The 11,439-nt window shown below is 41.6% G+C and overlaps 1 protein-coding gene across 2 annotated transcripts in view; it reads left to right on the forward strand.

The window, feature by feature from the left end:
* prkd2 (protein kinase D2) overlaps positions 1-11,439 on the forward strand; it is a 43,377-nt gene that overhangs the window by 28,120 nt on the left and 3,818 nt on the right. Inside the window, exons 2-16 of one of the 2 annotated variants that reach the window (XM_079674712.1) lie at positions 4,919-5,057; positions 5,386-5,517; positions 5,667-5,866; positions 6,333-6,516; positions 6,604-6,675; positions 6,854-6,871; positions 7,041-7,200; positions 7,298-7,409; positions 8,055-8,132; positions 8,217-8,535; positions 8,928-8,980; positions 9,087-9,159; positions 9,480-9,586; positions 10,810-10,971; positions 11,157-11,255. In XM_079674712.1, coding sequence (XP_079530838.1) covers positions 4,919-5,057; positions 5,386-5,517; positions 5,667-5,866; positions 6,333-6,516; positions 6,604-6,675; positions 6,854-6,871; positions 7,041-7,200; positions 7,298-7,409; positions 8,055-8,132; positions 8,217-8,535; positions 8,928-8,980; positions 9,087-9,159; positions 9,480-9,586; positions 10,810-10,971; positions 11,157-11,255 — 1,908 coding nt within the window. The remainder of the gene's footprint in view (positions 1-4,918; positions 5,058-5,385; positions 5,518-5,666; positions 5,867-6,332; positions 6,517-6,603; positions 6,676-6,853; positions 6,872-7,040; positions 7,201-7,297; positions 7,410-8,054; positions 8,133-8,216; positions 8,536-8,927; positions 8,981-9,086; positions 9,160-9,479; positions 9,587-10,809; positions 10,972-11,156; positions 11,256-11,439) is intronic. The other variant, XM_079674713.1, reaches the window with a different exon arrangement.

The following is an 11,439-nucleotide window of genomic DNA, read 5'->3' on the forward strand; positions in this document are numbered from 1 at the left end:
TCGAGAAGCTGAATTTACAGCATGTCAGAGGTATGAAAAGGCACATCAAGTGAAGCAAGCAAAAGCAGTTTATGTCTTGGGACTCATCGTACTACTAGATGTACAGATTGCTTTGCTTTCTTCCCAGTTTACTTTTACAGAAAGTGTTTATGTCAGGTCCCAAACTGAACACAGCATCAAGCCATTGGTGAAAGGTTAGGTAAGTCATTGGCGAGGGAAAGCGCTGTTGGCTGCCCGTATTATTACATCAGCTTTCTGGAGAGGGAGTGGACCACATCAAGATGAATGTTTGTAAAGTTCAGAAAAGATGACAGAATGCTTTTCTTTATTTACTCCTATTGTATGTTGTTCCTTTTCAGAGGGGCTTATACAACAATGGTATAAATACGAGACTGATATCTGGTAAGTAGAGCTGAACAGCCCGGAAGAAAAAAGAGAGGTTGCAGAACAAGGCGCTGAGGAGGAAATGAGGTGTGATGGGAGAACAAGAGGGAGGGGTTGAGGTGAAGATGACCTAGTCCATAATTCATTTCACTCATAATGGCTTCGTTGGCCCGAAGAGCTGCAGGAATAGTGCAGGCAACCTGATCCCTGGTAACCCAAAGAAACCGGCTAGAGACACAGCCCTGTCTCCAGGCAAACTGTTCTACAGTGTGATAATACAGCCAGCTCTTTGTCTACAACACGCACACTCACAATCGTTTGCAAGGATATACATCTGCCTGACCCTCGCAGCCAAAGATGCAGTGTGCACACAAACATATAGAGGTGATTATGTAAGTACAAGACAAATAAAGAACAGTTGTTTACACCAGGCTGTCAGGAGGCTGAACTCCCTCCCCTCTCTCCCCCCTCTCCACCCTGCACACACTCAAATCCAGCACCAGACACTTTTTTTTTTAAGCTTCTATGGACAATCTGCAATAAATGCACATCTATGGACAATCTTGCACCAAAGATATTGATAGTGAAGTGACTGTTATTTTGTATACATTGATTCTTGAGTTTTTTTATCTCAATGTGTGCATATGTGTAAATGTGTCTGTTGATTGTGTATATAGGATATACATATCTGTATACATATCTGTATATTGTATAATTGTATTTTTGTATTCGGGATTTTTGGAAACGTCATTTCGATCGGTCTGTCTGTACACACAAACTGAAAGATTGACATTAAAGTTGACTTTGACTTGAATAATGGCATTTTCAACATGTTGATGTACAGACAGGAGTAATGTGCAGCTTTAGTGCGATCCCTACCCTGTATTTCACTAAGTAGTAGGATGGAGAGAGAGAAGAAAAAAAAAAGTCATTGACTCTTCGGTTACTGTGGTTCTGGGGAGTTGGGGATATTGTTATTTTCGCAGTAAAGACTTGTGGTTTGCACAGACATGGCAACTGCAGTTGTGGTTGGTTGGTTTGCATGTTTTGGACGGATGGCGTAGGGTAATATGACTTTCCTTGTTGCTTGAGTTGCTCAGAAATAAGAGAGCACAGTAACGGTGTAGGTTTAATCGCAGAAAGGCTGGCATGATGATGACTGTGGGGCATACAAATGACTTAGGCCCAGGGTTGTCTGTGGATTTAGGCAGAGCTCGGAGTCTGCTCTGATCTGGGCTCCGTGGGTGTTTTGTAATTACAAGTGGCAGCAGTTGGTCTTATTTGTGGCAATCCCAGGTAATAATGCATGCAGTTATTATATGACTCAGTCCTGTCAGAGAACTTGTGGGTTTTTAAAGTCTGTTCTTGGTCAGGATTGGAGCCTCTTCTTATTAGTCTCTGTTTCATCCAATTGACCATAAGCCAGAAAGACTGTTGGAGTCAAAGGGTCTGTGCGCCCAAAGCTTTTACCGCTAGTGGTATCCAGACATGCAGATTATTTTGGTTTTATCCATCCATCTCTGCCTCCACCACAGTACAATTAAGATGACGGAATTGGTGTTGATCTAATGTTTTAAAAAATGGAAAAAATTCTACAGCAGCTAGCCTCCCCTTTAAGACACAGTGACACTGTCACTCTGGATAATCACACGTCCCTCAATTGTTTTCAATAGAACACAATCTCTATGTTGAAAGTATGTTTTTAAGGATTTTTCAGAGTTGTTGCGGCCCAACTTGAGTCGACAATACACTAACATTTCACTCTTTCGCTGCAACATATATTTCAAACCGCCTTTTTAAATCTTTCTCAATCTTCCACTGCTGACCTACTATGCTGTCTCTTGCTGCTACTGCTGTTGCAACTGCCTCTCATACAGACTTTAAAGGTCCCACCTTCATTTGGAATCACTTGTATGTATACTAATAAAGGACTGGCTGATCTAAAGCCAGTTGAGTAGCACTTGAAATGTTTTAGCTCTATGAAACCTGATGTACTTATACGATTCTGTTTTCTTCCAGTTTGTACTTTGTTGGTCGAACGCACTTATTGTAAGTCGTTTTGGATAAAAGCGTCAGCTAACTGTAATGTAATGTAATTTGATCTTCCACCTGAAGTCACATACAATGGGTTCCATAGACATAGCGGACTGACATAACATTCCTCTAACCAAGCCATTGTGAAACGTTACACTTCATGGCTGCCATCAAGCTCATCAATTTAGAGTCAAATACAGTTGTTTCAGTGAAATATAATTTTAAATCAGTTACAATCATGATTTTATTCTATTTATGAACCACAAATAAAATCAATTCATATAAACAAAACATTTAAAAAGTGTCGTGATAAAATGGCTTACAAATATGAGGCTGCTCTCAAAATTATTTTTAAAAAACCAAACTATTTTCTTCTATTTAATTGTGTCTATTTATATATTGATTAAAACAACTTATGGTTATTAGTTGTTTGAGAATCCACTTCACATAACAAGTGTGCTAACAAACAGAACACTTGGCAACTTTTCTTTCTTCCTTTTTCTGATTTGTCCATTTCAAATTTCCATAATAATACATATAGCTATTAGTTGTTTGAAAATGTGTATTCATCAAAATAGCTCTATTGTGGCGTAAAGTTGATCTACCCTTACCTGGGGATAGCTTACTTAAGCTATACATCTAAAATGCTTATGGTGTCATTTATCTATGGCCATTACGTTGTGCAATCAAAATATACTTTTATAATAATGAGTTAAAGCAAATGTCTTTTTTAAAAGGCCACTGTGCTTTTGTAGTTGACTGTGAGGTCAGTAGCAGTTTCCCGCTGCTGGGCGTGGTGGACTCACTACGTAGCTTGGCAGTGCGACAAACCAGGCCTGGATTTCAGATGTGGTGATGTGGATTGCCTTTTGGGAAACTGAGAGGAAGGCTTATGTATGTATTTAGGAGAAAAGGAGGGAAATGGGGGGAGAAAGGGTTTGTGTAGCTGTTTGAAAGGAGGGTGTGTCAGTTGGTAAGTGAGGAGGAGGTGTATGTGTGTCATTGTGTGGTTCCAAGGTGGAGACCAGGGTTCCCCTTCCTGTAAATTGTTAGAGCCACATGGCCAATCTTGACTCCACTTTGGAAAAACAAAAACAACAAGGGAGACAGGGAGGGGTGTTTGTGTGGTGCATTTGCTTTCTATTTTTCTTCTTCTGGTGTCACTCAGTCGGGTCCGCTGCATTCTTACACAAAGACACTTTTTAAAGCTTGGTGAATGTCGTCCCCTCTCTTTCTCCATTTCCCTTTGTGTGTGTGGAGCCTTGGTGTCCTGTGTGGTGTGGCCACTGAAGTGAACCAGACAGCATTAACTATTCAGGAGAGCAGGGTTTCCCTATGACAGCCTCTGCTCTGCTGACTTCTGACTGACACGCTCATCTCTCATCTGTTTGGAAGAGCTTTGTGTGTGTGTGTGTGTGTGTGTGTGTGTGTGTGTGTGTGTGTGTGTGTGTGTGTGTGTGTGTGTGTGTGTGTGTGTGTGTGTGTGTGTGTGTGTGTGTGTGTGTGTGTGTGTGTGTGTGTGTGTGTGTGTGTGTGTGTGTGTGTGTGTGTGTGTGTGTGTGTGTGTGTGTGTGTGTGTGTGTGTGTGTGTGTGTGTGTGTGTGTGTGTGTGTGTGTGTTCCACATTGACCAACTTTCTTGATTTGTTGAAATCAGCCAATGGGTCTTCTGTGTTTCTGTTGGCTGTTCCAGGGGCTTTACTAAACAGGGTGTAATGTACTTAGTTGAGGACATACACACTTTATATATACAGTCTATGGTTAAGAACTATGCTTGAGAACATTCCTGCGCGGTTCACAGTACTAAATGTGATATTTTACAGCAGATTTGTGAAACAGCAGTAACTGCTTAGGAGGTTTGGTGCAGTTTTTAGTACAACATTTGTTGTCTGAGCGACCTTTGAATGCGTAATGTCTCCTGGCTTCTATTTAAAACTGGACTGTTGATCTTCAGTATTTGACAGTAAGCTGCTTTGTCTGCTGCTAGGCTTTGTCTTTGCAAGTCAGTTTAAAGTGATCCATTCCAAAATAATATATTTTTTAAATCATTATAATTATAATATATATACTCCGTTTGCAATAAACTTTTTGAATTGCATGTTCTTTTTATACTGTATTTTTGCAAGTTCCTCTTTCAAATGTTATATTGGGTCTTGTGAAAATATCAAAAAAAACTGCTATGCTATTTTGCAGATTTGTTATTAAGTTCATAATCCAAACATTGCAAAAATAAATATTGGATCTAATTTTTGTATTTACCCTCTTCAAGTGAGACGTTCCTACCCCTTACAGAAGTGTAGTGATTGTATTGATGACTTGAATATGCAATCAGTTATTATTTGCTATAAAACGCTCTATTGAATTATAAGAAGTGCAACTTCCAGTCTTTCAACAAATGGACTTTCTGTGATTGAAGTACAAATGTTATCCTAATGTCTGCCTTTTCTACATTTGATCCTGCTAACTTACATTTACATTGTGTTTTTTTGTTTATGTTCTAGTTCCCGGAGTGCGGCTTCTATGGCATTTATGACAAGATTCTGCTGTTCAAGCATGACACGTCCACCAACAACATCCTGCAGCTGGTTAAAGGTGCCTGTGACATTCAGGAGGGAGATCTGGTGGAGGTGGTGCTATCAGGTAATTAATCCTATTAGGAATACAAGTCAGCCATGTTAACATTTAAATGAACTTCCTTATTTCCTTTTGCTATTTCCCTTTCATTTTGCTCTGCATCACAACTCCTGTTATCAGGTCTGCTTATTTTACTATAGCTGATATCTTACTCTGATCTGGTATGTCATTGTTTCAAACTATAATGCTCCATTGTTGGCAAGAAAACTTCCTGACAATCTATATTGTCCATGCTGTTTCCATCGCATCCATCTGATCATTCTTTTATTTGACCAGGATAGGAGTTTGATTGTATCTCGACACCCACTGTGACCAAGCCTGTTTTCTCTTTCAGCGGCAGCCACGTTTGAAGATTTCCAGATTCGGCCCCATGCACTTAATGTTCACTCCTACCGGGCCCCGGCCTTCTGTGATCACTGTGGAGAGATGCTGTTTGGACTGGTCAGACAAGGACTCAAGTGTGACGGTGAGGAACATAGGGAGAACATGAGTGATAAGAACAAATAATGTGACCCACGAATGTCTCTGAGAAATAAATCATAAAACATACTAACTATGCTCCATCTCCTCCTCTCTCTTTCTCCCTGGTTCTCTGATCTGTGGCGCCCCCTGCAGGATGTGGACTAAACTACCACAAACGCTGTGCATTCAGCATCCCGAACAACTGCAGTGGTGCGCGCAAACGGCGTCTTTCCACCACCTCCCTGAGCAGCAGCCAGTCCCTGCGCCTCACCACCACTGACTCAGTGTACAGTGCAGGGACAGCCTCCACCTGCGCAGAGGAAACAAGCCTCATCCGCTCACAGACACAGATGGTACTGATGGATTCACGCACACACAATGCTCTGGCCAGGTTTAGACTATTAAAGTTAAGGAGGCTTTCCTGCAGATCCTATTCATTTAACCACGTCACGTTCATGTTGTGTCACAAACTAGGTAAACCCATTTGAAAGGGGACTTATTAAACCATTTCTACAGTTCACATTTGTATTTTATATTTCTACTAGAACATGATTAAATGCTTTAATGTTCACATAACACATTATCTTTCTCATACAGTTTGTCTGAATATAACTATATTCACCCTCTGTCTGTCTGGTAATCCACAAACTTTCTCCCTAAATTGTTGTATTGAAACTTCTTTCTACTCTTTTCTAACAAAATATTCATAGGTAGCAGTAGATAACTATCTTTAGTTATCTACTGCTAATGTGTTTTTACTATTTGATTTACCCACACACAATTGAATGGATACTTTGTATGTCCTTTCTATTTGACTAGCCACGGACCGCTAGTGATGCCCGGCGCTTTTACACGGGCCGACCTGTCCATCTGGATAAGATCCTGATGAGCAAGGTGAAGGTGCCCCACACGTTTGCTGTCCACTCTTACACGCGACCGACGGTGTGCCAGTACTGCAAGAGACTCCTGCGAGGGCTGTTCAGGCAGGGCCTTCAGTGCAAAGGTGAGGACAGACTGAGAGACAGGTGACGCAAAATATAAAATGCATCTAATTAGATTATATGTACAAAACATGTTTGATTTCTTACAGACTGCAAGTTTAACTGCCATAAACGCTGTGTATACAAGGTCCCCAATGACTGCCTTGGGGAGACCATTGGAGGTGAGGAAGTATATCAATCTATTATCTTTAAATGTCTTTTAACCCTGCAGGGATTTCATCAAATAATGTGTATGTCATCTGTATGTCTCTATTGTCAGTTACTTTTAGTCAAATATATAATATAAAACATTATCCAATACCTCTGAACTTACTGTAACTAATGTGTTTATCTTCTCAGACAACAGAAGTAACTGTGGTAAGTATCACCGGTACTCTGCATTGATGCATGTAAAGCTTTAGTCTTCTAATAGCCTTAGTCGTAGTCACATGAGCAGCATGTCGTAGTATCCTTTCACAGCCTTTTTTATGCATATTTACTTTAAATCAAGGTGCACTCAAACTTTCCCCCTCGTCTTCCGCCCCAGACATGCTGAGTCCCAGCACCGACCCTGAGGTGCCGATGGACTACAGCAGTGAGTACGACGCCTCGGACAAGTCTTCAATAGATGACTCGGACGAGGCCTGCAGCATCCCTGGCTCCTTCTCTCCGGACAACAACCAGGACGGAAACAGTGGAGACCAAAGGTATGGGGGAAAAGGTTTGGAGACAAAGTCAAGAAGTGCTGAAGGCATAGCCAAAAAGGGAAACGATAACCCATTCGACCCTCTTTTCTTCTTCTAGTGTTTACATCCCGTTAATGAGGGTGGTGCAGTCTGTGAGACAGACAACCCGTCGATCCAGTACGTCTATCAAGGAAGGGTGGATGGTTCACTACAGCAATAAGGACACACTGGTAAAACATTACCCATAATTCCCATGCTATCCTTTCTGGGTATCTAGACCAGTTCTTCTAAAAATAAAAGTTGTTGTAGCAGTTGAATATACAGATGTCAATTATATTCTCAGTGTACTTCCTTTTCCATTATTTACTGTCCTCTCACCAGAGGCATACATGTCAGCAGTCTATTTCCTATTTCCTATTTCCTCTCTTCTGGTTTGGCTTTGTGCTCTCGGTCCATTCCATTTTATCTTGATGGAAGAACAGATGTAAAGATGCAGATCATTTGTGAATTCAAGCTATCTTTTTCTCTTTATCCAACACATCCTCTAATCGAGGAACCTTTCTGCCTCTCTAGTATTGTCCTTGCTTGTTCTCACTTTCTGGCTTCACTAACTCCCTCCTTTTTTCTTCCTTTCTTTTTACTTTTGTCTTTTTTCCCTTCGTTTTCACCTTCTCATCTTGCAGCTTGTGCTCCTGCCTGTCCTTCTTCTCATCTGGACTCTCTTCTCTTCCTCTGGACATCAACGCAGAACTTGAAATGCGTTCATATTGAAGCCTGAACCATGCCACCCTCTGTCCTCTCTCCATCCCACCCCCTAATGTCCTGCTTTACCTCTGTTGCCCCCACCTCATCTCGCCTTATTCCAACCTCAACAGAGAAAGAGGCACTACTGGCGTCTGGACTGTAAGTGCATCACCCTTTTCCAGAACAACACAACCAACAAATACTACAAGGTAAATATAGTTTACTCTCTGTAAAAGTGTAATCCCAAGTCCTTTGTTTGAGGCGTGTAAACTCACTGGTCCACCATCTTCCAGGAGATCCCTCTGTCTGAGATCCTGGAGGTGCGTCCTGCTGGAAACTTCTCACTTGTCCCTCCAGGCACAAATCCTCACTGCTTTGAGCTTATCACAGGCGCTATGTGCTACTTTGGAGGGGAAGACCCCAACACACTCCCACCGCCATGCCTCAACCACCCCCAGACTCTCCCCCCGACCCCTCCCTCCCCCAGCCAAGTAGCTCCCAACAGTGGCATTGGGCGAGAGGTGGCCAAGGCGTGGGAGGGCGTCATTCGCCAGGCACTCATGCCCGTCATCTTCCAGGATGCCCCGCCAGCTGAGGGGAACACAACTCACAGTAAGTGGAGATCAGTCAAATGAAGGTGGTTTATTCGTGGTTATTACTTAATGGCACATTGCAGTTTGAGATCGATGGATATGTATTAAAGTGTAATGTTCCAAAATGTGTGTGCTGTTGCTACGTCAGAAGAAAACTGTGTGCTTGAAAAACAATGGGAAAAAAACCAGCTTTCGAATTCTAGATGACTTACTCAATGAGGCCGCTCTTAATCAGAAACAACCCGATGAAGGCCATGCACCAAAACATATTGGTAAAAAAAAAAGGGTAGACTCTTCCAGTAAACTAAGCTGTTCTCTCATGAGTTTGGTATGTTGAACTGAGGTTGATACACAATGTGAAACTCCCACTGCCACACTGTTTAACCATTGTTCCTGGTGCTGTATTTTCAGGACAAGCCTCAGTCAGCATATCTGTGTCCAACAGTCAAATCCAAGAGAATGTGGTATGGCTTTGTACATTTTCTATCAAGTTTCTTTAACCTTTACGTTAATTATACTTTGAGGATGATTATTATGATGATGAATGTTTGAAATGTTTCTTCCCTACAGGATATTGGTACCGTGTACCAGATTTTTGCTGATGAAGTTCTGGGATCTGGGCAATTTGGAGTTGTGTATGGAGGTATGCATATGTAGCTGTCAAGGTCAAAGGGCTGTATAGGAAATAATGATGTCTAAAGTTTGCTGTCATGACACCATATTTACATTTATATATACATAATAGATACAACTTCTACTCTGAATAAATAAAGTAACAAAGGATCTTACAAAACAGTACACCACAAAGCGTCCTTGTGAGTACATGTGTCTGTAAGCAGAGAGAGAACCTGCAGATCGTTATGTTAAGCACATCGTAACCTCTGGATGACATGCTGTATCTCAACATGTATGGGTGGTTAATCTCTAACCATATCTATTACTAAAGCTACATTTCTTCATCAGGAAAGCACAGGAAGACAGGGAGGGACGTGGCTGTCAAAGTCATTGACAAGCTTCGCTTTCCCACCAAGCAGGAGAGCCAGCTGAGGAACGAGGTGGCCATACTGCAGGTAAACACACTGCAGCTGTACATGGATATCCTACAGGCAGTCATTCCAAACCTGGTGTGCAGTGTGACATTTATAAGTTTCGTGTTGGCCTAATTTGAGACTCAATATTCCAGAACAATCTTGTGATGAAACATTTCTAAAAGGAAGTAGGTAAGAGGTTCCTCTTTGTTTAATTCTGAGGAACAGTTTAGTGTCTGACCCGAAACCAATCTGTGGTTTGGAAACCATTTCTGAAAACAAAGGAAATCCCCATCCTAGTATTTACCTATATGTTACATGACATTTCATTTAGCTGATGCTTTTACCCAATGGGACTTTTTGTAGAAAGCACCCAGTGTTTTTTCCTACCATTGTCTTGGAGGGGCGATGCGCCCCGCCAACGGAGCCCTGCCCCCCCCTGAAATTGAAGGTGTTTATAAACTGTCACTTTTCAAATTGAACATGTGCTCTTTTATTAAATAAACTAAACACTTTCATTTTTAGTTGTGAGTTTAGTGTTTTTGACCCAAAGAAACACTGATGCATTAATCAATAACAATAATCCACAGCTCCTCTCTGACCACACGTGTGTCTTAACAATAGTATCAAAGCACTGAGACAATCTGTTTAGGAAACATGTGCTTGAGCTGGTTGGTTTAACAATAGCTGTAGGATCAAAAAGGTCACACAATGAAGGTCATATTTCTTCAGATGTAGCTCATGTTCCCAGTTTATTGTTTTGTTTACTACAGTATGTTTTATCGGGAAAACATTCACTTTTTGTTTCTCAGCCTGTTGATGTTATCATTCGAAAACTTTTTGAACAACTCCTTGCTTTTCGCTCATACTTAAATGTAAAGTTCATGATTCACCAGCAGATGGCAGGAGGCAGGCAGGAGCTGCATCAGTCTATGAGCCGTGACTAAAAGGCAGTTACTCACTTAACAGTCATCAGCTTTCAAGTGAAATAGCTTGTTATTGATGCCATGTGGCATTTGGAGAATAATGACCTGATAACACATTTTCTATTCTCATTGTTGTGTTTTACATGTTTTGCTAACTCTGTCCGTCTCTGTCTATTTTTTCTTATTTACCTCAAATCTTCACTCTGTTTCTGTTTCACGCTGTTTAACCTTCTTTTTCAATTATTTTTCTGTTTCATATCTCTTTAACCACTCTCTTCTTTTGCCTTTATCTCTTCTTCCTTCTTCCCTCCTGATCCTATTCTCTTGTACCCCTCTCAGAGTTTACGTCACCTGGGCATTGTGAACCTGGAGTGTATGTTTGAGACCCCAGAGAAGGTGTTTGTGGTGATGGAGAAGCTGCATGGTGACATGCTCGAGATGATCCTCTCCAGTGAGAAAGGCAGATTGCCCGAGAGGCTCACTAAGTTCCTCATCACCCAGGTGAGTTGGTGCCCCAACAAAGAAAGGAGGTGTTGTGTGAAACTGTATGTTTGCTACGACATGGAAAGTATTGCTGTTGTGGTTCATATGCAGCGTGTATGTGTGTCAGCCATATCTTCAAAACATTTCCTGATGCGGCAGTGTCTTAAAACTAACTCATATCCTGTTTGTGTGGTTATGCCCAGATTCTGGCAGCTCTGAGACATCTACACTTTAAGAACATCGTTCACTGTGACCTGAAACCTGAAAATGTGCTGCTTGCCTCAGCTGACCCCTTCCCCCAGGTACACACACACACACACACACACACACACACACACACACACACACACACACACACACACACACACACACACACACACACACACACACACACACACACACACACACACACACACACACAGTGCCATCTAACCAAAGCAGTTTATAGACATGCAGCAACTTTACGTAGTTACTCATCAACAAAGC

The sequence above is a fragment of the Notothenia rossii genome (genome assembly GCF_949606895.1).
Source record: "Notothenia rossii genome assembly, chromosome: 4".
Classification (NCBI taxonomy): Eukaryota; Metazoa; Chordata; class Actinopteri; order Perciformes; family Nototheniidae; genus Notothenia; species Notothenia rossii.